We start from the raw sequence: 27,272 nt of genomic DNA, 5'->3' as shown, positions 1-27,272 counted from the left end.
CATCGAAATCGTTAGATCCACACGCGCAGCAGAAAATCATGTTAAGAAAATTTACGATAGAAACCTACAGCCACATGCGATTTCTACCCCCAGCCTCCCAAACTAATTCACGTGTCAATACTTCATAGGTTCCCCAGTCCCGATCGGCCAAGTGGTGAGACGTGAGGGCGAAAACTTTGGCTGGAATAGATGATTGGGTATGTTCATGGACTGGTCTCTGTTCGCGGATGGATGCCAAAGGTGGAGATGCGCCGAGTGGGGCAGAAGGAGGGGAAAAAAGTCGCTGGCGTGGGGCGGACCGACCACAAGTCAGGGTCCGTTGCGGGACGCGCGACCGGGAACCGCCCACCCACTTTGCCTGCCTGCACCGCGCCGCACCGGGGCCGGGTCTCAGGTGGCGTGCCGTGCCGTGCAGCGCAACAGGCAGGGGCCATCCGATCCGATCCGACGGAGACGGAAACCCGCACCAGCGCGACCACCACGAGGACAACGACGCCCAAAATCAACGACAGCCGCGATGATGGTCAGCCCCCCCCGTCCGCTTGGCACCGGAGCTCGTAAATGGGCGGCGGTCCCGGTCCCGGGTCGCCATCGGGCGGCGTTGCGGCGATCTTGACGAAATCACCGGCAGCGGCACCACCGATCCCATCCCCCTCGGAGACTCATCAAGAAGATCGATCGGTATAGGTGACGGACACATATGCGGCCGATATATACTCCCTCCTCCGCACGTCTCCTTCCAAATCAACCACTCCAACCAGGCCGGGCCGATCCCCTGCTCAAATTCCTAGAGAACCAGTCCCCTTCCTCACCCCCACTCGGCCTCGACTGACGCGGCGAGGGAGAGGGGAGGGCGAGTCGTCGGAGGAGCCGGGGACGGCGGCGATGGGGAACGCGTCGTCGATGCTCACGCAGTACGACATCGAGGAGGTGCAGGAGCACTGCAGCTACCTATGTGAGCGCCCGGGATTCCCCCATCAATTTCCTCCTGCTCCGTCAATTTTGGCTTCGATTTGGTGGTGAATTGGTCGATTCCTGACGCGTCTGAGTGTTTTTCTTCCCCCCAAAATCGAACGAATCGAATCCAAGTCTCGCAGCAGGAGATCGTGTCGCTGTACGAGCGCTTCTGCCAGCTCGACCGCAGCGCCAAGGGCTTCGTCTCCGAGGACGAGTTCCTCTCCATCCCGGAGTTCTCCACCAACCCGCTCTCCAAGGTCCGTCCCTCCCCCGTCCTCCCCCCGTCGCCGAGACGCCGAATTTTGTTCCCCTGCTCGCTTTGTCCCTGTCGTGCCACCTCCAGATGACTGACTGACTGACTGTAGAGTACTAGCGCGTGCCCACGAAGCAGACCCTTCTTGTTTTTATGCGCTGTCCTTGGATTATACACAGCACTTACCTGTACGTACTGCTATTTTCCTAGTAGTATTGTATACAGCTCTGTCCCCACTCAATCAAGGAACTAGGTGCATCTGAAAATGTTATTCCCACTGCCTCGCAGAACCTGTACGCAATCGATCGGCATAGCGAGTTTTACCGCTGTTTAACACATGTGAAACCTGAATATCTCTATGAAGTGAACCATCTTCCACGTCTGCTTGGAAAAAGCTCTGGCTATCTTCGATTTTGGATACCAATGGAATCATATTTTTCAGTAAACAAAGGCTTATCAAAGTTCAAAGACTGGTATAATGCTTTTGCCAAATACGTAACACTTATCATAGACTATGAAAATCCCGTATAAATCATTTCTACTGAAGATTTGTAGTTTGTTTTTCTTCCCCAGTAAAATTCAGTGTATCTGATTTGTATATATAGTGTAGTTATTCCAGCAAAACACAACCCTCCTTGCAAATAACGTAGTCTGTTCACTTTCTTTACTCAGTTTGACTGTTTTAGCTATATTTCGGGGATTCAGCAGTGTCAACTATAGACGTGAGACTGATTTTGAGCTTCCACGTCTTCTGTTTGCAGAGGTTGCTACGTATGGTTGATGGATTGAACTTCAAGGAATTTGTTTCTTTTCTCTCTACCTTCAGCGCAAGGGCCAGCCTTCAGCAAAAGATTGAGTGTAATGCTCATCATGTTTCTTTTCCCCCTTTTGCTGTCTATCTTGAAAAGAGTGTATGTTGATTTGGGTCTCTCTGATCCTTATGATGACTACTAATTTGCTGGTCGGGTGTTGATTTGCTTTGTGTTTCATTGAACAGTGATATTTAAGGTGTATGACATTGATGGCAAGGGGAAAGTATCCTTCAAGGACCTGGTAGAGGTTTTACGGGACCTAACTGGCTCATCCATGTCAGAAAAACAGAGAGAGGTTCTCATTTGATTCAATCCTGTATTTCATTGCATAGTACATTCACTTGCACGTACACTTTACTAAATCAACAAGAACAAATGTGGCTCTTTCCTTGTTTCCTTTTCAAATAATTAGCACCCTGCCATCATAAACACATCAAGTGTGCAAAACTTGTTTCCAAAGTGAAGGGGACCCTGACACTAAATTGTTGGTTTCTTCATAGCAGCAAATGCTCAAGAGAAGCATGCTTTGCAGTGCAAATTCCTATGTTGATATTTACTAGTATTAGCTTATTTACAGCACTATCTATAATCTCATCAACAAGTACTGACACTATTTGAGTTGATGTGTTTCAGCAAGTACTAACAAAGGTGTTGGAAGAAGCCGGGTACACACAGGATTCCACGCTATCATTAGAAGATTTCGTGACGGTACACAACTAAACCTTGCTTACCATTCTTATCATGATGTGGCATATTCATCTGAATAAGGAAATGATAGCTGATGTGGTTGTACAGTTATCCAGTGTAGCTACCACTAGTACTTCATCTAAGACACAGTTCTATGGCATTTCTTCACTCTATATTGCTCTTGTTTCGTACTGCTGGACCTAAAGCGAAACCGAACTACTTTTGTGACGTGATTTCAGATCATCGACCACCCCGGCCTGAAGATGGAGGTGGAAGTGCCCATCGACTAAGTGAACGGCGAATGCGGATTTCAGCAGATGAGGACGCAAGAAGCTCTCCCTGTCTGCTGGAAACAAGTGTCCATAGCCAATAGAGCGTGCGACAAAATAGAGTGGGAGCTCACCGTTTGAGCTCTTGTGTGCCTGTCCACACACATGCCCAAATCTTACTAGCTTTGTTAATAGTGCAATTCAGCGTCAGTTTAGTCCATTTTTCTTTCTGGTTTGAGGGGATTAATTATTGCATGCAGTGTCAATGTAGAGTGAATCTTGTTGCAGTTTCCAGACTTTGAAAACAGACTTGGGACTTGTTTATGGGATCACTGATGCCATGGTCTGGTCCTTCAGACCTTCACCACAGGAGGCCAGAATCTATACGGAAAACCAACCGTCTTGGGTTCATATGAACCAGATACTTGTAGGCTTCGGCCAAAGTTCGTATATAGAATCTGAATTTTTGTGAGAAAAATCATGAATGGCAACGCGCAACATGTGAAAATTTAGAACTTAAAATATAACTTCTGCAGAACAAGTTATGCTACTTCTTTTCCCGGCTAAAAAAGGGTCACATGTATGCGTCTTCATATCCTCAAATTGTATGATTGGTTCGAAAAAAGGATCTGAAACTTTTTCATATGCATTCGCTAAGAAATTCGTTTCAGCCATTAGGTCATCTCCAACATGGACCCCTACTTTGTCCTCAAATGTTTGAATTGGACGGTTCGAAACATGGGCCCTTAATTTGGGTGGGGCGTCCGCGATTGACCCCAAATCGACGGGCGGAGTAGGGGAGCCTGGATGTACTCCATGTCAAATCGACGGGCGGAGTAGGGGAGCCTGGATGTACTCCATGTCAGACTCTGACAACCCGGACCCATTCATTTTGATCGAGAGATGCCTTGGTTTTTCACCGGCTGCCTCCACTTCCCAGTGCTTCCTCTTACCCTTATCTCTACTTTTTAAGTTGTCGCAAACCTCCCCTCGACGCCCCCACCTCACCCTGCACAAGCCACGGTGAGTTGGTGACTCCTTAGCAGCGATCCCTCCACCTTAGATGCTCCTACTTCCTCATCGCCAGCACCGCAACGTGCTCCAGCCATTGTGTACCCCTCTCCGATGCGTAGATTGTGTTCATGCTACCGCCGCCGTCAATGAAGAGGAAGCACACACCGCCCCATGCCAAGAAGGGCCAGACTCACCGCTTCTCCTCCAAGCAAGCGCACGTGGAGGAGTGTGCCACTCATCTCGCCAACTGTGCAATGAAGGAGGAGGCGCTCGCCGCCTGGTACACAACACGAGCCAAGGGCGCGAGTTGCAAAGCCCATGACACCCTCAAGCAGAAGAAGGTGGTTAGGATTAGCAACGGTGACACCCGCTTCTATGCCAAAGAGGAAATCGCCGACGCTCCAATCCTAGCCGTGCCAGTCGCCGCTTCAGCCAACACCGACGATGCCGGCTTTGATGTGTCCGAGAAGGAGGTGTCTTCCATGGCTAGAACTACAATGATTTATTAATAAGTTTAGAATAATTATATTATATTTGTATGCCAAATGCAATGGTGTATTTGCATTTTAAGGAGAAAAAAAATTGAGGGTGTCGTTTGAGATTTACCCTTAGAAGACTTGCAGACGATGCCTTGTGGGCCCCGGTGGCGAGTCTTCCAGAGTAAGGCATCAGCTCCATCTCCTTCCTCCGTTCGTCCGTCCCCCTTTCCCCTTTCACGCCGCAAGAAAACCCTCGCCCAAATCTACAGCAACCAACGCCCCCGTTTCGTCTACGAGAGCTGCGAGCTCACAATCCCGCGGGAGCAGCTCGGCCATGGCGTCCTCCGTCGCCGGCGGGGTGCCGTCGAGGTCCGCCATCGTGGCCGACACGACCAGCGGGCACCACCTCCTCACCATCCACGGCTACTCCCGCACCAAGGACATACTCACCGGAGAGCGCGTCAAGTCTCACCCTTTCATCATCGGCGGCCACCGCTGGCGGATCGACTACTACCCCGGCGGCGTGCGCCCGGAGGTCGCGGACTACGTGTCCCTCTCCCTGATACTAGAGGAGGATGGCCCGGCGCCGGTGAAGGCCCAGTACGACATCTGCCTCGTTACCAAGGAGGAGGAGGCGGAGCAGGCCGCGTCGATGGCGTCGGCACCGGTCGACGAATTCGCTCCCCGGAAGGGCTGGGAGTACTCCAAGTTCGTCAGGAGGGTGGAGCTGGAGAGCTCAAAGTATCTCACCAACGATTCGTTCACCGTCCGGTGCGATATCGTTGTCGTCCATGGTTACCGCGCCGCGGGCGGCATGGCGGCCCTCGTCTCTGTGCCCCCATGTGACCTGCGTGAGAACCTTGGCAGGCTCCTCGACACCGGGATGGGCGCCGACGTGGTGTTTGAGGTCGGCGGCGAGACCGTCGCGGCACACCGGTGCGTGCTCGCGGCCTGCTCTCCGGTGTTCGCCGCCCAACTCTTTGGACCCATGAAGGAGGGTAATGCCGGCGTCGTGCGCGTGGAAGACATGGACACGGAGGTGTTCAAGGCGTTGCTCCGTTTCACATACGCCGGCTTGTTGCCGGAGGAGTTCAAGGAAGACGTAGTCGTATGCCAGCATCTGCTCGTTGCTGCGGACAGGTATGGCATGGGGCGGCTGAAGCTGATCTGCGAGCAGAAGCTGTGCGAGTACATCGACATGGGCACGGCAGCAACCATCCTGACGCTGGCCGAGCAGCACCGCTGTGAGGGGCTGAAGAAGGCCTGCTTCGATTTTCTTGCCGCTCCACCAAATCTGAGGGCTGTCGTGGCCACCGACGGCTTCCAGCATCTGATCGCGAGCTGCCCTTCTCTTATGGTCGAGCTCATGGCTATGTCCCCTACACATTAGCTGAGTGATGGATATGCCTCTGAGTGTTGTAGCAATGGTGAAACATGGTTTCTAGGCTCATGTACTAATCTGGGTACCTCTCTCTTGGTGTATCCCTGGCTCTACCTAGTTAACAACCGAGATGCAAAAGTTAGCCTCATTTCGCCCCTGTTTTATCAGTTCATTGCATCTCTAACTATGCCTATTAACCAGGAAGTGCGTTGGAATCAGAGGTGATAAAATGCTCAGGTTTTTAGGCAATGGTAGCTTGTGGTTTCAGGTCTTTGTTATCTGATATTGTGCTTGTGGTTCCATGGTTTCTGAACCTTATTGAGATAATATTATTATGTTCTTATTATCACCTACTGTGCTACATGATTTCATCTGCATTTCTCAAGGAGATGTCAACACATTCTTTTATCTACTCTGCTTGTTAATCAAATGGTATTTTGTTATCAGATACTAGCTTGATCATGCATCTACACTGGCCCTGTTATTTACTCCATTTTGCCCTCTCCTTGTTTGTCAAAAAACAGGGCTGACACTCACACTAGTTGGAAATGAATTTATTACCAAGGAGTTCTGCAGCTATAACAATTTATACACATACCTTTGAGGTTTTGGTGATGTGGGAACAGGGGGATCATGGAAATTCTGTCGATCTTGAGGGAGCAGCAAAGCCATTTCATATCTTATATTGAAAGCGGGACAAGTGCTTCATTTGTAAAAAAAAGGGGGGGGGGGGGGGGGGGGAGCATGTGTTTTGTGTTGGTGATAGGTAGCGTCAACAGAAACACAACACTCTGTTCTAATTGATGTGGTGTTGCGGTTTCCCAATAGAACTGAAGTCTCGCAGCAGGCATGAATAGTTCTGTTGGCTGGACCGCTGCGCCAAGAGGTTCTTCTCCGAGGACGAGTTCCCCTCCATCCCTGAGTTATCCACCAACCCAGGTACGCAGACTTTTGGTTGCATTGTCCCTTTTTGTACTAACTGATTGATTGCATGTGCCGATTGATGGAGTGATCTCTTTTTTATGTACTGTCCTTGGATTATGCTGTTGCTACAATGCTACTTAGCTTAACTGATTCCCTATGTTTACCAAGAGGCGCTGATTTACATAACCCTCAGCGCTCCCCTGTAAATTATGGGAAAACTTAAATTAGGTTTTATACTATTTTCACACAAACATGTAGCCCTGAGACCCAACACAACTACTCCCTCCGTCCCATAATATAAGAACGTTTTTGGCACTAGCTTATATTTTGGCATGTAGCAGACATGTCAGTTGTGTCGTCTAGACATCGAGTGTTAGATGCCCCATAATTTCTGGAAATAACCATCTTGATTTGAAATCAACTGACAGTCACTTAGTAGCAGCCAGTAGTAATAGCAAGCTAACTGAATCTGATTCATTGTAGTGATATGCCAACCTCCTTAATTCTACTCAGTCGGTGAATACCTTCTTGTTGATGATCATGGTCTACGTCAATGCTAGTCACTTCAACCTTTATGATATGGAAGGATTAGCATAAGAAGTCTTGTCATGGTTTGTGTCCGGTCATGTGGAACCTGAAAATGTATTTCCTGAACATCACTATGAATGAAAGCATCTTCCACATCTGAAGGCATCATAGTTTTCCTTGCTCTAACTTTGGAGATTCTGCAGTGGCAACTATAGATATGGGTCTGGTTTTGAGTTTCCATTTCTCCTCTTTCATGCAAAGGTTGCTACAGATGGACAATGGATTGAACTTTACGGATTTTGTTTCCTTCCTCTCTACCTTCAGCCAGCGCAAGGGCCAGCATTCAGCAAAAGATTGAGTGTAATGCTTAATCATGTTTGAATTTAGCTTCTTTTTCTATCTTTTGATTTTCGAAATGAGTACATGTTGATTATGGACTCATTGCCCTCATGATAACTCATTTTGGTGATATTTAAGGTGTATGATATTGATGGGCAAGGGGGGAGGGGGGGGGGGGGGTGTGTTGGACTCATTGCCCTCATGATAACTCATTTTGTGGTACAGGTTTTATGGGACCAAAACTCTAAGGGCTTGTTTGGTTATCCGGTATCCCTCCGGGATCCCCGTCCAAAACCAGGGCGCGCCACCCATGGGGCAAATCAGCCCGAGGAAAGCCCACGACGCATTTGGTTGCTCTCTGCCACGGGCTTTCCTTCCCCATCCGCGTCGTTTCCCCGGAGAAACAATCCACGCCTGTAGGGGTCGGGGAGAAAACCCTCGAGGCGATGACGCAACGCTTGTCGATCTCCTTCGTCACGGATCGAAAGCAGCGCCTCCACCTCCTCCCACCCCCGGACCACCTCTTTCTTCTTTTTCAGCTTGTTGAAATATTGGCATTTCTCCCCACTATCATCACCAAATAGGAACGGGTGATTTCCCGTGGTGGTCGTTGGGATCCCAACTCCCAAGTGCGCAGGGAAAACCCGTCTGGGGGTCTACTGCCCAGGGCTAACCATCCCCAAGAACCAAATGAGCCCTAACAGGGTCATCCATGCCAAAGGAACAAATATGTGACCGTTTCCTTGTTTCTTCTTCAATAACTGCCATCCTTCCATCATAAACACATCAAGTGACAATAAATACTTTTCTGAAGCGGTCCATGCCACTCAATCGTAGGTTTCTCAGTAGCTGCAAATGTTTAAAGTAGCATGCTTGGCAGTGCAACATTGTCAGAGCAGCAAACAGAGGTTCTCACTTCATGCAAATCCTGTATTTCCTGGCGTAGTGCATTAACTCACAAGTAACTAAGTAAATAGACAAAAAAATGTGACATTTCCTTATTTTCTCTTCAAATAATTAGTATCCTCCCATGATGAACGCATCAAGTGAGCATAATTTCTGAAGGGGACCCTGACACTAAGTCGTACTCCCGCCGTTCCTAAATATAAACCTTTTTAGAGATTTCAATATTGACTACATACAAAGCAAAATGAGTGAATCTACACTCTGAAATACGTCTATATACATCCAAATATAGTTTTGTATTGAAATCTCTAAAAAAGTCTTATATTTAGAAATGGAGGGAGTAGGTTTCTTCATAGCTTCAACTGTTCAAAGTAGTGTATGCCTATGCTGTGCAAATATAATACTCGGTGTAATGCTGCCTTTTACTATTTGTTCAAAAAATATAATTATTTAGGAACTCATCCTTTCTTAGTCAAGAGTTCATTATCACTTCCATCCTTAAGACTTAGCATGTCGTAAGCGTTTGCTCTGACCATTTACAAGGAAGAATTTCAGTGTCACATCGAACTTGTTGTGTTTTGTTCTTTTCGAGCTCATATACAGCAGTAGCCGGGTACGCATGGGATTGCACGCTATCTCAAAGTAACACGATTTGAATTTGCGCCTTTCAGCAAGTACTAACGAAGCTGTTGGAAGAAGCCGGATACGCATGGGATTGCACACTATCATTAGAAGATTTTATGACGCTACATAACTGAACCTTGCCTACCACTCTTATCCGAGCTGTAATACCATGGCAGGTTCATATGAACAAAAACAAACAATAGCTTATGTAGTTATACTGCTATCCAATGTGGCTACTACTAGTATTCATCTATAGACTACATTTACAGTTCTATAGCATATCTTCTCTGTATATTGCTCTTGTTGTGTACTGCTGGATTGGAACCGAAATTTAACGCAATTTGAATTGACGCCTTTCAGCACCACACTATCATTAGAAGATTTTGTGACGGTACAAAGCTAAACCTTGCTTACCTTTCTTATCATAGCTGTAATGCTGTGGCAGTTTTCTCTATATTTACAGTTGCATAGCTTCTTTGTCCTTGTTCTGTACTGCTGGAAAAACATAGCTATATAGTTTCAGATTATGGACCACCCTGGCCCCTGGGCTGAAGATGGAGGAGGAAGTACCCATCGACTAGTGAGTGGCGCGTGCAGGTTTCAGTAGATGAGGATGCAAGGAGCTCTCTGTGTCTGCTGGAAACAAGTGTCCAAAGCAAATAGAGCGGAAACACACCGCCGGGCTGCTGCAGACTGGGGTCCACCACGCCGCTTCGCCGGTGCCCTAGATCCGCCGCGCCCAACCGCCCCCGGGTTGTCGCAGCCCCAGATCAATCGCCGCTGAGTCGCCGCCCGCCCCGGATCCGCCGGTGAGTCCTTTTCTGCCCCTTCAATTCTGCCCCTTCAAGTTAGATTTAGCAAACGATTTCCATTCATGCGAGCTTCGTCGCGATTTGTAGATGGATTTGAGCCCTTGCGAGGAACTTTTGCTAGAGGATTCGTCCTCGTCCGACGACGCGGACATAAAGACGCTGCTCGAGAACAATGGGCAGCTGATGATCGTGGGGGTCCTCGCCGTGAAAGGAGCTCGAGGATAGGAACAAAAAGAGATGGCAAAGATCGACTCTTGGCCGTCTTTGCATCCCTCGCAACCGCCATCCTGAAAACACGGTGCTGATGCAATATTCAGATTTTAATTTATATTGATTCCATATATCTATGTAATATTTGTATTTTGTTTTACCAACCTTGCGAAGCCTATTCGGCCGCAGCCCGTGCCAGCACACAAAACATGTTTTCTGCAGCCCTTATACTCACTCTAAAAGTCTGCGCGATAAGGGCTCTGCTAGAGATGCTCTTATGAACCATATACTTTAGCTTCGGACAAAGTTCGTATGTAGAATCTGAATTTTTGTGAGAAAAATCATGAATGACTACATACAACATGTGTAAATTTAGAACTTAAAATATAGCTTCTGCAGAACAAGTTATGCTAGTACTTCTTTTCAAGGCTAAAAAATGGACACACGTATGCGTCTTCATATCATCAAATTTTATGATTTGTTTCAGAAAATTATTTGTAACTTTTCCATATGCATTCGCTCAGAAATTCATTTCAGCCATTAGGTCATCTCCAACGCAGACCCCTACTTTGTCCTCAAATGTTTGAATCGAACGGTTTGAAGCATGGACCCTTATTTTGGGTGGGACGTCCGCGATTGACCAAAAATCGATGGGCCGAGTATGGGAGTCTAGACAGTCTAGACCCATTAATTTTGACCGACAGACGCCTTGGTTTTTCGTTGGTCACCTCCCCTTATATCTACTCCCTTCGTAAACTAATATAAGAGCATTTAGAATACTAGAATAGTGATCTAAAGTCTCTTATATTAGTTTACAGAGAGAGTACTTTTTAAAGTTGTCGCAAACCTCCCTTCGCCACTCGCACCTCACCCTGCACAAGCCATGGTCAGTTGGTGACCTCTTCTTAGCCGCGGTCCCTCCACCTTAGATGCCCCTACTTGCCTCATCGCCAGCGCCGTAACGTGCTCCAGCCATGGCGTACCCCTCTCCACTGCGTAGACTGTGTTCATCCTGCCGCCGTCAAGGAAGAGGAAGCACACGCCACCCATGCCAAGAAGGGCCAGACGCTCACCGTTTCTCCTCCAAGCGGGGCGTACGTGGGAAGTCTGTCGCTCATCACGTCAACTGTGCAACGAAGGAGGAGGCGCTCGCTGCCCGGCACGCAGCACGAGCCAAGGTTGCGAGTTGCAAAGCCCATGACGCCCTCAATCGGGCCGCCTAACAGAAGAAGGTGGTTAGGATGAGCAGCCGCGACAAATCCCCACTGCTCCAAACCCAGCCACACCAATCGCCGCTTCAGAAAGCACCGACGATGCTGGCTCTGATGTGTCCGGGGAGGAGGTGTCTTCCACGGCTAGAACTACGATGATTCAGTAATAAGAAGTTTAGACTAATTATATACAGTATTTGTATGCCAAATGCAATGGTGTATTTGCATTTTAAGGAGAAAATTGAGGGTGTCGTTTGAGATTTACCCTTAGACGACCTGCAGACGATGCCATGTGCGCCCCGGCGGCGAGTCTTCCAGAGGAGTCCATCCGCCGCCGTTTCCCCCATCACAGCGCAAAAAACCCTCGCCCAAATCTCAATCCCGCGGATCAGCCCGGCGATGGCGTCCTCGGGCGCCGGCGGAGAGCCGTCCAGGTCCGCCATCGTGTCCGACACGACGAGCGGGCACCACCTCCTCACCATCCACGGCTACACCCGCACCAAGGTTACGCCCACCGGGAAGTGCGTCATGTCTCGACCCTTCACCATCGGCGGCCGTCGCTGGTGCATCGAGTACTATCCCAACGGCATACGTCCGGAGGTCGCGGATTTCGTGTCCGTCTCCCTGGTGTTGTACGAAGACGTGGCGGCGGGGGTGAAGGCCCAGTACGACATGTGTCTCGCCGGCGGGGAGGAGGAGGCGCTTCAAGCGGCGTCGATGGCGTCGAGATCGGTGGACGAATTCACCTCCTGGGGCGGCTGGGAGTACGCGACCTTCATCAGCAGGAAGGACCTGGAGAGCTCCGAGCATCTCAGGGGCGATTCGTTCACCATCCGGTGCGACATCGTCGTTGTCCGCGATTGCCGCGCGGTGGACGACGCTGCGGCCTTCGTCTCCGTGCCCCCATGCGACCTGCGCCAGAACCTCGGCAGGCTCCTCGAGACCGAGATGGGTGCCGACGTGGTGTTCGAGGTCGGCAGTGTCACTCTGCCCGCGCACAGGTGCGTGCTCGCGGCCTGCTCGCCGGTCTTCGCTGCCAAGCTCTTTGGACCCATGAAGGAGGGCAATGCTGCCGGCGCGGTGGTGCGCGTGGAAGACATGGAGGTTGAGGTATTCAAGGCGCTGCTCTGTTTCGCTTACACTGGCTCGTTGCCGGAGACGCCCAAGGAAGACGAAGAAGTCACCTGCCAGCATTTGCTCGTCGCGGCGGACAAGTACAACATTGGGCGGCTGAAGCTGATCTGTGAGCAGAAGCTGTGCAAGCACATCAACGTCAGCACAGCGGCGACCATCCTGGCGTTGTCCGAGCAGCACGGTTGTGGGGGGCTGAAGAAGGCGTGCTTCAATTTTCTCACTGCTCCGGCGAATCTGAGAGCCGTCGTGGCCACAGATGGCTTCCAACTTCTGAACATGAGCTGCCCGTCTCTTATGGTCGAGCTAATTGCCATGTCCTCCGCGCATTAGCCGAGTGATGGATGATGCCCGTGGGTGTTTTAGCAATGGTGAATCATGATTTCTGTACTAATGTACTAGTAATCAGGTAGCTGTCTTAGTGTATCCCTGCATCTATCCTAGTTAGGAATCGAGATGCAAAATTAGCCACATTCTGCCTCTGTTTTGTCAGTTCATTGCATCTCTGCAACTGTGCCAATTAACTAGGAAGTGCACTGGAATTGGAGGGCATAGAATGCTCTGGTTTTTAGGCAATGATAACTCGTGGTTTCAGATCTTTGTCATCTGATATTTTGCTTGCTTTAGCATTCCGTGCTCCATGGTTTCTGAACCTTATTTGAGTTGTGTTATTGTTATCACTTCTTTTTGTGGGAAGTGTTATTATTGTCACTTACTGCAGTGGAGGTTCCATGATTTCATCTACCCTTTCTCTCGAAGGAGATGTACAGTAGTATTGCATTGTTTCAGCAATGTCAACCTTCCAATTTATCATGGGAGGCTATTTTTCAATTGGATGTGCTCACTGAACCTCCACTGGGCAGCGGTTAGTTATCTGGTTATACTATTTTCTATGCATACACAGAAATTCTTTGGATGAGTAATGAAAAACACTTGTGCTGAGTGAACCTTCACTGGGAAACTGTTAGCTATCTGTTTATATTATTTCTCAAGGAGATTTCAACACATTCCCTTATCTACTCTGCCTGTTAATCAAACAGTGGTTTCTTATCAGATAGCTTGTCAAAAAACAGGGTGACAGTGACACTAGCTAGAAATGAAGAAAACGAAGAGATTTATTTCATGGAATTCTGCAGGTATAACAGTCAATACCCATACCCTTGAGGATTTGGTGATTTGGGAACAGGGGCATCATGAAAATTCTCTGTGAAATCATGAAAACCAGTTTGCGTCTAGGGTTGTCGTTGTCGGTATTTGTTAAGTACATGTTAGGGACAACAGTTTGATCCTGCAAGAGTTATCACATTGGTTAAGGCCAGTCGCATCACAAGAAATTCGCATGGGAGTGATGGGATGCAATCTCAGCTCAGAAAAATTAAAACATCCAACATTTTCTTGTTCTGAATGTGGTCCAGGTTCCGTGTGAAATTTTAAGTCGATCTTCAGGGAGCAGCAAAGCCATTTCCTATCTTATATTGAAACCAGGCAAGTGCTCATTGGTAAAAAAAGAAGAGGGGAGCATGTGTTTTGTGTTGGTGATAGGTAGTGTCGACAGAAACACAACACTGTTCTTTGATTAGCAGAATTTTCGTATAAAAAAATTCTAATTGATGTGGTGTTGCTGTTTTCCCAATAGAGCTGAAGTCTCGCAGCAGGCACGAGTGGTTCTGCTGGCTGGACCGCTGCACCAGGAGGTTCGTCTCCGAGGATGAATTCTTCTCCATCCCTGAGTTCTCCACCGACCCACTATCCCAGGTATGCAGAGTTTTAGCACGTGTCGATTGATGAAGTGATCTTGTTGTTTTGTACTGTCCTCGGACTAAGCTGTTGCTACAGTGCCACTTAGCTTAACTTATCTCCTATGTTTACCAAGAGAGGTACTGATTTACATAACCATCAGAGTTCCTCTGTAAATAGTGGCAAAAATTAAATTAGGACTACATGTAGGAAGTGTACTTGAGGATTTTACACTATTTTCGCACAAACATGTAGCCCTGAGACAAATACCCAACACAACTATCAGACATGTCAGATGTGTCGTCTAGACATCAAGTTTCAGGTACTCCATAATTTCTGGAAATAACCATCTTGATTTGAAATCAACTGACAGTCACTTAGTACTAGCCAGTAGTAATAGCTAGCTAACTGAATCTGATTCATTGTACTGATGTGCCAACCTCCTAAGTGCAACTCGGTCGGTGAATACCTTCTTGTTGATGATCATGGTTATGTCAATGCTAGTTACTTCGACCTTTATGATATGGAAGGATTAGCATAAGATATGTATGGTTGATGGATTTAATTTTACGGATTTTGTTTTCTTCCTCTGTACCTTCAGCCAGCGCAAGGGCCAGCCTTCAGCAAAAGATTGAGTGTAATGCTTAATCAAGTTTAAATTTAGCTTTTTTCTCTCTTTTGATTTTCGAAATGAGTATATGTTGATTATGGACTCATTGCCTTCATGATAACTCATTTTCCGGTATTGATTTTGTTTTATATTTCATGGAACAGTGATAGTTAAGGTGTATGATATTCATGGGCAAGAGGGGAGTGGGTTCAGGGACCTGGTAGAGGTTTTATGGGACCTAACACTCTAACAGGGGCATCCATGTCAGAGCAACAAAGATGTGACTATTTCCTCATTTCTTCTTCAAATAACTGGCATCCTTCCATCATAAACACATCAAGTGAGAATAAATACTTTTCTGATGCAGTCCATGCCACTCCATCATAGGTTTCTATGTAGCTGCAAATGTTTAAAGTAGCATGCTTCGCAGTGCAAAATTCTATGTCAGAGCAGCAAACAGAGGTTTACATTTCATAAAAATCCTGTATTTCATTGCGTGGTACATTAACTTGCAAGCAACTAACTAAAAAAACAAATGTGACAGGTTCTCTATTGCTTCTTCAAATAACTAGTATCCTCCCATGATGAACACATCAAGTGAGCATAACTTCTGAAGGGGACCCTGACACTAAGTTGTAGGTTTCTTCATAGCTTCAGCTGTTCGAAGTAGCATATGCAGTGCAAGGACAATACTCTGGAATGCAACCTTTTACTATTAGTTCAAATAAAATCCGCAAACAAAAGTTCCTCTGTAAATTATGGAAAAATTAAATTAGGACTCCATGTAGGAAGTGTAGTTGAGCATCTTGCACTATTTTCTCACAAACATGTAGCCCTGAGACAAATACCCAACACAACTAGCAGACATGTCAGGTGTGTCGTCTAGACATCGAGTGTCACTGTGTCAGGTACTCCATACTTTGTTCTCAAAAAAGGTACTCCATACTTTCTGGTAATAACCATCTTGATTTGAAATCGACTGACAGTCACTTAGTAGTAGCCAGTAGTAAAAGCTGGCTAACTGAATCTGATTCATTGTAGTGATATGCCAACCTCCTAAATGCAACTCAGTCGGTGAATACCTTCTTGTCGATGATCATGGTCTACTCTACGTCAATGCTAGTTTTTTTGAAAGACCCAGCAACTCGCTGGCTTCATTGATTTAGCAGATAGGAGAGTACAAAGGGGTGATCAAAACGATCAGAGAAAAATAAAGAGGGGAGGGATGGCCATGCAGACAGCTATCCCTCCAGAAACCAAAAAAAACTAAATCTCTCCCAACAGATCCCCGAAAGGGGACTCTAATTTCTTGGCTCCTGCTAGCCTCCATTGCTCCAAATTGCTGCTAATTCTTGCACATACTCGCTGAAAACAAGGCAGCAAGCCGCGGAAGGTGCAGTCATTCCTCTCCTTCCATATTTCCCACAGAATCATAATGATTATCGATTGAATTGCTCCTCTGCTTTGTGGAGTTGCCCGGTTGATGATTTCCTGAATCATTTGCACAGAGTTAAGGAGACCCCTGTCCGAGGGAGTCAGAGAGGAGCAGCCAGATCGCCCTGCCGCGTGCAGCCAAACTTGACGCGCAAAACTGCAGTCCCAAAACAAGTGTGTAGACGTTTCAAGGTTACGGAGACATAATTGGCAGAAGTAGTTATTGGTCCAACCCCTCCTCTGAAGCCGGTCATTGCACCACAATCTGTCTTGGAGCAGCAGCCACATGAACATCTTGAGTTTGTTAGGAGCCCACACTTTCCAGATCATATTGTTGAGATTGGACAGAGCAACCGGCTGGAACTGCTTATTGTATGCAGAGCTTGCAGTGTAGCTGCCATTGCTTGTGCCATGCCATCTTATAAGGTCGTCTACGTCAGGCCGCAAGACAGTGTTTGCAGTGTGGATCATGCGCCAAATGGACAGGAATTCCGGAGCTATGGCCATTGTGTCTCCATGCTGTAGGTCTTTGATCCATTGATCATTCCAGGGAGATGACTCGACGCTTCTGTTCTTCCTGCGGGCGTGATGGAAGACTGCTGGGAATGAGATAGCTAGAGGAGAATCCCCTATCCAGTTGTCATTCCAGAAACTAGCCTTGCGGCCGTTTCCGATCTGAACTCTTGTAGCCAGGCTGAAGATTCTTCGTTCCTTCTCCGACGCCGGGATTTGCAGCTGCGTCCACGGTCTTCCGGGCTGCTTCCACGCTAGCCACTGCCATCTGAGACGAAGGGCTGTGCTAAATTTGTTTAGGTCGAGGATGCCCAGCCCACCTTGCCGCACCGGGGAGCAGACTTTGGACCAGGCTACCTTGCACTTCCCGCCTGTGAGCTCATCATCCTGGGTCCATAAGAACCGCCTTCTAGCCTTGTCAATTTCTCTAATGATCTTCTTGGGGATCTTGAGGACTGTCATGGCAAAAGTTGGCAGAGCGGAGAGCACACACCAGACTAGAACCCTCCTGCCTGCCAGGTTGAGCAGCCTTCCTTTCCAGCCCGCCAGTCGCGCTTTTATTCTGTCTAGGATGAATTGGAAGTGAGACAATCTAAGCCTGGTCGTCGAGATCGGTAGCCCGAGGTAAGTCATTGGGAAATGTGTTAGTGAGCCTCCGAAACTCTGTAGCACTTCCGGCAAAATCACATTGTCGCACCTAATGGCAGCCACAGATGATTTACTTTGGTTGAGGTGAAGCCCCGAGGCCTCCCCAAAATCTGCGAGTAGGCCTAGCAGTGTTTCCACCTCGGGCTTGGATGGATTGGCAAAGATAACTGCATCGTCGGCGTAGAGGCATACTCTCATGCTTGTTCCCCGACCCGGCAATGGAGCCAGCATCCCCTTCTCGGTCGCCGTAGCCAGCAGACGGTGGAGGGGGTCGATGGCCAGGATGAAGAGCAACGGCGAAAAAGGGTCTCCCTGACGTAGACCCTGACGGTGCAAGAACTTCTCCCCAGGCTCGCCATTCATCAGGACGGAGGAGGAAGCCGTTGACAACAGCATGGTGGTCCAGTCCCTCCAACGTGAGCTGAAACCCAATCTTTGCAGGAGCTCCAGAAGATATTCCCAGGAAACTAAATCGAACGCTTTAGCAATATCCAGTTTGAATAGGAGAGCCGGTTTTTTTTCATTCTGACGCAGCCTTGCACATACTGATAGCTATCATGGATACATTTGCCCTTCTGGAAGGCGGTTTGCGCCGGGGAGATCAGGTCCTTGAGCTTGACAGCCAGCCGCAAAGATAACACTTTTGCAATCAGCTTGGAGATGGAGTGAATTAGGCTGATGGGCCTGAAATGGCACAACTCCGTTGCCCCGTCCTTTTTTGGCAGCAGTGCAATGAACGCGGTATTGATTTCCTTTAGATTTGTTCCCGCCAGGTTGTAGAACTTCTAAAAAACTGCCATGATGTCGTGCTTGACCGTGCTCCAACATGCCCTGAAAAAGCGCCCAGTGAATCCGTCCGGTCCAGGCGCCTTCTCCGTTGGCGAGGCCATCACCGCCGCCCACACCTCCAGTTCGGAGAAAGGGGGGTCGAGCCCCGACATGTCAATCTCCGGCAGGTGCAGTTCTTCCCAATTTAGGGTGCACGAGCGCTGTCGAAGCCGTCCTAGTGACACGTCAATGCTAGTCACTTCGACCTTTATGATATGGAAGGATTAGCATATGAACTCTTGTCATGGTTTGTGTCCAAGTCATGTGGAACCTGAAAGTGTATTTCCTGAACCTCACTATAAATGAAAGCATCTTTCCACATCTGGTTGGAAAACGGCTCCAGCTTAGGTTAGCTTCAGTGGATATGAAAGGCATCATAGTTTTCTTTCCCTGTAAAACTAGGTGTCTCATATGCCCTATCTCATGCAGTTCTACCAAACAAAACAAAAAAACCCAGCTCTGTTGATTTTCCTTGCTCTATGTTTGACCGTCAAAGCCATACTTTGGACATTCTGCAGTGACAACTATAGATACGGGTCTGGTTTTGAGTTTCCATTTCTCCTCTTTCATACAAGGTTTCTATGTATGGTTGATGGGTTGAACTTTAAAATTTTCTTTTCCTTCCTCTCTACCTTCAGCCAGCGCAAGGGGCAGCATTCAGCAAAAGATTGAGTGTAATGCTTAATCCTGTTTGAATTTACCTTTTCTTTCTACATTTTGATTCTCGAAACGAGTATATGTTGATTATGGACTGATTGCGCTCATGATAACTCATTTCCAGTATTGATTTTGTTTTATGTTTCATGGAACAGTGATAGTTAAGGTGTATGATATCGATGGGCAAGGGGGGAGTAACCTTCAGGGACATGGTAGAGGTTTTATGAGACCCAACAATCTAACAGGGTCATCCATGTCAGAGCAACAAAGATGTGACCGTTTCCTTATTTCTTCTTCAAATAACTGGCATCCTAATTTCCATCATAAACACATCAATTGAGAATAAATACTTTTCTGAAGCGGTCCATGCCACTAAATCATAGGTTTCCCTGTAGCTGCAAATGTTTAAAGTAGCATGCTTCGCAGTGCAACATTCTATGTCAGGGCAGCAAACAGAGGTTCTCATTGACTCAGCAAGTAACTAACTAAATAGACAAAGAAATGTGACATTTTCCCTATTTTCTCTTCAAATAATTAGTATCCTGCCATGATGAACACATCAAGTGAGCATAACATCTGAAGGGGACCCTGACACTAAGTTGTCTGTTTCTTCATAGCTTCAACTGTTCGAAGTAGCGTATGCCGGTGCTGTGCAAAGATAGTACTCGGTGTAATGCAACTTTTTACTATTAGTTCAAAAAATAATAATTATTTAGAAACTCATCCTTAGTCAAGAGTTCATTATCAGACATCGTTAAGACTTTGCATGTAGTAAGCGTTCGCTCTGATATAAGGAAGAATTTCAGTGTCACTTCGAACTTCTTGTGTTTTGTTCTTTTCAAGCTCATATACAGCAGTACAATCTCAGAGTAATGTGATTTGAATTGGCGCCTTTCAGCAAGTACTAACAAAGGTGTTCGAAGAGGCTGGGTATGCATGGGATTGCGCACTATCATTAGAAGATTTTATGACGGTACACAACTGAACCTTGCTTACCACTCTTATCTGAGCTGTAATACCATGGGCCATGGCAGGTTCATATGAACAAAAACAAACAATAACTTATGTAGTTATACTCTTATCCGGTGTGGCTACTACTAGTACTCATCTATAAACGACATTTACAATTCTATAGCATTTCTTCTCTGCATATTGCTCCTGTTCTGTACTGCTGGACTGGAACCGGAACTTAACGCGATCTGAATTGACGCCTCTCAGCAAGTACTAACAAAGGTGTTGGAAGAAGCCAGGTACACACGGGATTCCACGCTATCATCAGAAGATTTTGTGACGGTACAAAGCTAAACCTTGCTTACCTTTCAGATCATGGCTGTAAATACTGTGGCAGTTTTGTCTGAATAAAAGAAAAACATAGCTTATTTGGTTATACTCCTATATTATCCAGTGTGGCTGCTAGCACTCATCTACAATCTAGTATATTTACAGTTGCATAGCTATATCGTTCTTGTTCTGTACTTTTTTTTTCAATAAAGGGTGGATTTTATTAGCTCAATATGAAGCATCAAGGGGATACAAACACAAAGAGCACACACCCAGCCTCTGCATAGCTAGGATGCACACAGCCAACACAGATGCGCACACACAAAAATCTCATCAGCAATTAGCAAAGTCATACAAGACCGAAGCTATGCCAAGGCGAATAGAAAACAAAAAGAAAGTGAAAAAAAGAGCAATGATAATCCATGCCGAGCAGGTGTTGAGCCAAAAGAAGATGGCGCAAGTGCACGTGATCTGTATGTGGACATGACCACTCAGACTCAGACTAAACGTGACACAAAGCAGCCTGCCAAAGACCGTCCGCGGAACCAGAACCTCTGTTAACGTTGGAGTGACATCAGTCGCAGCTCAAATGGCGAGAACAGATGGTGCTGCCAAAATCTCATGGAGACGCTCTGGCGATTCCATGCCTCCGGTGGAAGTGTTTGTTGATGGTAAAATACACCACGAGTCTACACTGCGCCGCCATGGTTGCAAGAAGTCGTCAATATCGTCGAACATTACCCGGCCATCTGCACCGCTGATCACCGGAAAGCGCATCAAGTTCCGCCCTTTCGTCTTCAGCGACCACCGCTGGCGGATCAAATACTACCCCAACGGCATGAACTCGACAATTGCGGATTTTGTGTCCCTCTCCCTGGTGCTATACAAAGACGTTGCGTCGGGGGTGAGGGCCTAGTCGACATCTAACTCGCTGCCAGGGAAGAGGAGGCACATCAAGCGGCGTCGACCTCACCTCTTTGGCAGGAAAACAGAAAAAAAAAATCAACCCCCCTCCCCCCGGTTTGTCGAGCCGAGGTTGTCATCTCTCGCAGCTTTGTCACGTGGCGTTGCGGCACCACCGCGTCCTCTTGTTGCTCGCATCAACTTCTGCTTAGTTTGACCATGGTCACCAGGGATGGAGGCAAGAAGTTTATTTGAGGGGGTCGATATATGTATGATCGTTGGAGGGGGCTATACATAAAAATTTAGGCATTAACTCTGCAAATCCATATATTACATAGGCGTAATTTAAGGGAAAAATCCAGCATGGGGGAGCCATGGCCCCAGCTCGCCCCCTACTGGATCCGTTTATGACTGAATCTGTTTCTGACAGTCGCAACACTATCTGAAGCCGGTTGTAACTTGACGAAAGTTCATATCTACTCCCTCTATAAGATGTTTACTGATCTAAAATGCCTTGTATTAATTTACAGATGGAGTAGAATTTTAAAAGAAAAATTGTGCATGACAGCACACAAAATCTGAAATTAGAAAAATTGTATGATCATTTATAGTAGTATAATGTTTGGACCCTGATAACGCCTCAATGTTGAGGATTTAACCATAACAAATCCATCGTTTCCGATGGCAATTTTAGGGCGTGTTCGGGAGCCCTCCATGGCTGGAAAATCTGCAACTCCGACACCACAAATCCAGCGCCTGCTTCTCCCAATCAATCCCGGATTGGGCGATCCGTTCGGCGTCACAACTTCTCGCTCGCAACGAGGTAGCGACCCTGAAGCCCATAATATCACTCTTTGTGGCCCATTAGGAGCAGAATAGCAATCCAAAAGGTTTGGAAAAGATGGGCTGGGCCATAGTGACGTGAGGATGACAATTTTAGTTGGCAAGCATAGCTAATCCGTGCTTTTTGTATTTTTTGCCAGAAAATTGCTGTGTGTGTCAACTAAACTTACCATCCTCGCGTCACTAAAATTACAATTGAAAATATTCGATTTGCCATGGTCAAATTCTGAACTTTCTGGATTTATGGTATCCATGGCGGCTTCCATCCTCGCTTCACTAAAAAACAGTCAGGCTCATTGTAATTTTTATTATGTCTGAGTGTTACGCATTTCCTGTGAATTTTTATAACAGATCTTAATCCTTCCGCAAAAAAAGACTAGGTAAACGTTGGGGCGCGGTGCGCCGGCCGAACGATTCGGCCGGTCGCTCGCGAGCCACGCAATGGCCGAACGATTCGGCCTGTCGCTCGCGAGCCACGCAATGAGCCCCCATCGTACGCCTCGCGCATCACCCTAGCCCACCTTATCTTCTCCCTTTTCCTTCTTCCCCCGGATCCCCTCCTTCTCTCCCAGCCTAGCGCGCTGGTGGCCACGCTCCTCATATTTCTCCTTCGGATCCCGCCGCCGGCTAGCCCAATCCCGTGTAGGGCCCTACCTCTAACCTCAGCACGCCTTTGCCCACTTCTCTGCAGCCCCCCGGCTGCAAGTTCCTCCCGCCCTGGTGAGCCTGAGTTGGAAGCCGGCATGGATACGCCATCTGCGAGCAGCTGCACATGTGCTGGAACCACCCATCGAAGATGCTACAAGCTTGGTAGCGCCTGCACCTATGTTGCAACCGATGACCCAAGAAACTGCAACCGATTGATTCAAATACTTCAATCGGCTGTGTATAAAGCTTCAACCGGGCACCACGACTGAAAAAACTACAATCATTTATATGAAAGCTTCAATCGTGGTTTGCAGAAGTTTCAACAGGCCACCCATACAAACTGAAAAAGCTACAACCGTTCATGTGAAAGCTTCCAACGGTATGTGAAAAAGCTTCAACCGACGAAATAGACAAATTTCATGCGACCACTACGAAAGAAAAAATGCTACAACCGTCGAATTTGGAAAGCTTCAACCGTGAATTGAAAAGCTTCAACCCGCTTTATACAAAGCTTCAACCAGCTGTATAGAAAGCTTCAACCCCGCGAGTACAGAACGAAAAAGTTGCAATTGTTGACATGAAAAGTTTCAACCCTATTTCTGAAAAGCTGCAACCAGAGACCGCGACAAAAAGCTTGAATCGGCACCTCACCATTGATGCAACTGACTACTGCGGTGGCTTCTCGGCGGAGCTGCAACGGCGATGAACTCCAGGGACCGGCAGGGTCGTTTTTTTGTTGGGTCCATTTGTTTTGCTGCATGAGAGGGGGTGGGCTATGGGGCACCTGTGCTCCAACCGGTGAGCGGCGAGGGTGAGCGGCGAACGGCGACGGGGAGGACGGCAAGGTAGATGCCCACGGCTGGGTGTGGGATGGCCCGCGGCGCTTGCCGTGGCTCATCTCGATCGTGCTTGTGATAGAGGGAAAAGATGACGCAGCAGGTACCGACGATGCAGGAGGGCTGATCACTGCCCAAAAAATAATGCTGCTTGTGTTTTCTTTTTCTCATCTCGAAAATGGTTGTATTTGTTGGCCAAGTTTCAAAAGTAGGCGTCTTCCTATCCTCGATATTTATGATTGTTTTAACAAAAAGAAAGGTTAACTTGTTGATACTACGATTTTTCCCATGTGGGGCCCGTGGCGAGTCTTCATCTCCGTACGTTCCTATTTACCCTTTGGTTTTCTCAAAATTACCCTTTGGCTGCGCAAAACCCTCGCCCAAATCTGCAGCAACAACCCACATCAATCTAGTGGAGTAGGTTGGCAATGGCGTCCTCCGGCGCCGGCAGAGGGCCGTCAAGGTCCGCCGTCGTGGCCAACACGACGAGCGGGAACCACCTTCTCACCATCCATGGCTACTCCCGCACCAAGGTCATTCCCACCGGAAAGCGCGTCAAGTCCCGCTCTTTCTTCATCGGCGGCCACCGCTGGCGGATCGAATACTACCCCAACGGCTCGAGGCCGGCAGTCGCGGATTTCGTGTCCCTCTCCCTGTTGCTACACGAAGACGTCACGCCGGGGGTGAAGGCCCAGTTTGACATCTGTCTCGCCGGCGGGGAGGAGGCGGCGATGCAAGCGTCGTCGATGGCGTCGAGACCGGTGGACCACTTCCCCTCCCCGGGGGGGGGGGGGGGTTGGCGTATAGTACCTTCATCAAAAGGGATGAGCTGGAGAGCTCCAAGCATCTCAGGAACGATTCGTTCACCGTCCGGCGCGGGGGCGGGGGGGGGGGGGGGGGGGGGGGGGGGGGGGGGGGGGGGGGGGGGTTGGCGTATAGTACCCTCATCAATCATCAAAAGGGATGAGCTGGAGAGCTCCAAGCATCTCAGGAACGATTCGTTCACCGTCCGGTGCGACATCGTCGTTTTCCACGGTTACCGTGCGGCGGATGTGGCGGCGTTCGTCTCCGTGCCCCCTTGTGACCTGCGCCAGAACCTTGGCAGGCTGCTTGAGACCAAGATGGGCGCCGATGTGGTGTTTGATGTTGGTAGTGAGACCATTGCCGCGCACCGGTGCGTGCTCGCGGCCTGCTCACCGGTGTTCGCGGCTGAGCTCTTCGGACCCATGAAGGAGGGTAATAATGCCGCCGGCAGCAGCGTGCGCGTGGAAGACATGGATGCGGAGGTGTTCAAGGCGCTGCTCCGTTTCGCGTATACTGGCTCGTTGCCAGATATGCGCAAGGAAGAGCAAGATGTCACCTGCAAGCATCTGCTTGTCGCGGCGGACAGGTACGGCATGGAGCGGCTGAAGCTGATCTGCGAGGAGAAGCTGTGCGAGTACATCGATGTTGGCAGCGTGGCGACCATCCTCATGCTAGCCGAGCAGCACCACTGTGAGGGGCTGAAGAAGGCGTGCTTCAATTGGATAATCTGAGGGCCACCGTGGCCACCGACGGCTTACTACATCTCAGCGAGAGCTGCCCGTCTCTTATGGTCAAGCTCATGGCCATGTCATTGGATAATGCCTCTGAGTGTTCTAGCAATGTTAAAACATCTTTCTAGACTAAAAGTAATCGGGGTAGCTCTCTTAGATGCAAAATTATACCCTTAAAAAAAGATGCAAAATTAGCCTCATTTTGCCCTGCTTTGTGAGCTTATTGTATCTCTGCAACTATGCCAATGAACCAGGAACTGCGTTGGAATCAGAAGGCATAAAATGCTCAGGGTTTGAGGCAATCTTAGGCTGGGGTTTCAGGTCTTTTGTCATGAGATATTGTGCTTTGTTTAGCGTTGGGTGCTCCATGATTTCTGAACTTTATTTTACTCGTGTAATCATCACTTGGTTCTTGTGGTACTGGATTTCATCTACCCTATGCTTATAAGGTGATGCTAATTAGTACTCCCTCCATCCGGAATTACTTATGCGACAAATAATTCGGGATAGAGGGGGTATCAAATTGTTTCAACAATGGCACCCTTGCCTGTATAAATCATGGATGACTCTTTCTGGTAGATGTGCTGATTGAACCTTCATTGGCATTCTACTGTCACTTATCTGGTTATGTTATTGTATAGAATGCTTTGGATGAGTAACGCAAAACACTCATGCTTTTCTTTTTCTGAAAGAGATCTCAAAACAGTCGCTTATCTACTTTGGCTGTTTATCAACATGTACTTTGTAATTGGATCACTTGATCATTGCAGCTACACTGGTCATGCTATTTACTTCTGCCTTCTCCTTGTGCGTCAAAACAATCAATACCAAGAGATTTATTACCAAGGAATTCTACAGGTATAACAATCATTACCCGTACCCTCGAGGATTTTGCGATTTGGAATGGTGGTATCACGAGAACTCAAATCATGCGTGAAAACCAGTTTGCTTCTCAGATTGCCGTTGTCGGTAATGTGTTAAATGTTAGATGTGTATAGTCCCTTTTCGGTATATCCTCATTGTATAAGGGTTTCCTATATTTTACCACACTTGTATATGTAATGGCCTTTGGCCCTCAGTGAAAACTAGTTGCTGATTATCCAACAATGTATCAGATGCTAGGTTAGCCCCTTCCTCCCGCACGATGCAACTCCGTGCACCTCGTACCTAGTCTCCGGCAGCCACGCTGCTGTCTCCGGCCAGCTTCTCTCCATCCCCTGGCGCAGCTCTGCTCCGCCCCGACTCGGCCGCTGCTCCGCGCCGTGCTTCACCCCGTCGCCGCAGCTCGGATCCGTCCCGGCCGTTGCAGCTCTGCCCCCGCCCCTGGCCGTTGCAGCTCTGCCCCGCCCCCGGCCGCTGCAGCTCTGCTCCGCCCCGGCCGCCGCTGCTCGGATCCGCTCCAGCCGCCGTGCCTCCGTCCCGGCCTAGTTCGCTTCCGGCCTCCGCAGCCTCGCCTCGGCTCGGTCCGGCCTCAGCCCGGCTTGCCCGGCTTCCCGAGCCCACTCATTGACTCCAGGAGGCTAGGAAGCCTCCTCCCCGAGCGCTACACTGCCCGCTCGTGAGCGGGGCTCTGCTTGATCCCGATCCAGAACGGGCCTCAAAAGGATCAGAAGCAGAAGAGTGACTTCCTCATGTCCTCTTCAGGCTATGTCGCTATCTCTCGGTGCTCGGTGATCTTCGATGGCACCAACTATGCTGAGTTTGCGGGTTTCATGCGTATTCACATGCGCGATCTTCTGCTGTGGGGCATTCTCTCTGGTGAGGTACCCTGTCTGCCCTGCCCTGTTGCTCCGGTGGCTCCTGTTCTGCCGGCACCACCGGTGCTTGCTGCTGATGCTTCTCAGGCCGATCGGGATGCAGCCAAGGCTCTTGATGATGCTGCAGTTGATGCCTATGATCAGCAGGTATCCGCATATTCTGATACTCTTTCTGTCTATCGAGATGATCTGTCTGCTTACACTCAGTGGTGCAATGATGATGCTCGAGCTGCTGCTGTTCTCACTGCGAGTGTCCTCCCTCAGTTTGCTTCGGAGTTCATGGGCCTCGGCTCTGTTGCAGCGATGTGGTCCTATCTTTGTCAGCGCTATCAGCCCTCTGGCGATGCTCTATACCTGTCTGTGGTGTGTCAGGAGCATGCTCTTCAGCAGGGTGACTCTTTTGTTGATGAGTTCTATTCACAGTGCTCTGCCATCTGGCGTCAGCTTGACTCACTGCGGACAGTTGTTTGTGGCACTTGTCGTTGCTGTCAGTCTACACGGTCTG

The 27,272-nt window shown here is 48.4% G+C and overlaps 2 protein-coding genes and 2 pseudogenes across 2 annotated transcripts; all 4 read left to right on the top strand.

Annotated features, from left to right (window-relative positions):
• The first annotated feature begins 522 nt into the window (after window positions 1-522).
• LOC125515226 (uncharacterized) lies at window positions 523-3,310 on the top strand. The gene is made up of 6 exons (XM_048680666.2): window positions 523-955; window positions 1,090-1,214; window positions 1,972-2,068; window positions 2,208-2,317; window positions 2,656-2,730; window positions 2,949-3,310. Exons 1-6 carry the CDS (start codon window positions 886-888, stop codon window positions 2,997-2,999), a joined length of 528 nt encoding a protein of 175 aa, XP_048536623.1. The 5' UTR covers window positions 523-885; the 3' UTR covers window positions 3,000-3,310.
• Window positions 3,311-4,640: 1,330 nt separating this feature from the next.
• On the top strand, window positions 4,641-6,229 carry LOC125512880 (BTB/POZ and MATH domain-containing protein 1 pseudogene; annotated as a pseudogene).
• A 5,416-nt stretch (window positions 6,230-11,645) lies between these two features.
• On the top strand, window positions 11,646-13,120 carry LOC125512879 (BTB/POZ and MATH domain-containing protein 1-like). The gene has a single exon (XM_048677948.2). It carries the CDS (start codon window positions 11,692-11,694, stop codon window positions 12,868-12,870), a length of 1,179 nt encoding a protein of 392 aa, XP_048533905.2. The 5' UTR covers window positions 11,646-11,691; the 3' UTR covers window positions 12,871-13,120.
• Window positions 13,121-23,903: 10,783 nt separating this feature from the next.
• LOC125512878 (BTB/POZ and MATH domain-containing protein 1-like) lies at window positions 23,904-25,138 on the top strand (annotated as a pseudogene).
• Window positions 25,139-27,272: the final 2,134 nt, after the last annotated feature.

This window comes from Triticum urartu, chromosome 6A, assembly GCF_056163025.1.
Source record: "Triticum urartu cultivar PI428250 chromosome 6A, HENAU_Tu73, whole genome shotgun sequence".
Taxonomy (NCBI): domain Eukaryota; kingdom Viridiplantae; phylum Streptophyta; class Magnoliopsida; order Poales; family Poaceae; genus Triticum; species Triticum urartu.
The sequence above is the reverse complement of the archived record's forward strand: the minus strand, read 5'-3'. Positions and strand labels throughout refer to the sequence as shown.

Bases quoted from the DNA above. Each gene is read 5' to 3' on its own strand.
- LOC125512879 (XM_048677948.2), top strand. From the start codon at position 11,692: ATGCCATGTGCGCCCCGGCGGCGAGTCTTCCAGAGGAGTCCATCCGCC.
- LOC125515226 (XM_048680666.2), top strand. From the start codon at position 886: ATGGGGAACGCGTCGTCGATGCTCACGCAGTACGACATCGAGGAGGTG. The intron at 956-1,089 runs GTGAGCGCCCGG...ATCGAATCCAAG, and splicing joins GGAGCACTGCAGCTACCTAT to TCTCGCAGCAGGAGATCGTG. The intron at 1,215-1,971 runs GTCCGTCCCTCC...TTCTGTTTGCAG, and splicing joins CCACCAACCCGCTCTCCAAG to AGGTTGCTACGTATGGTTGA.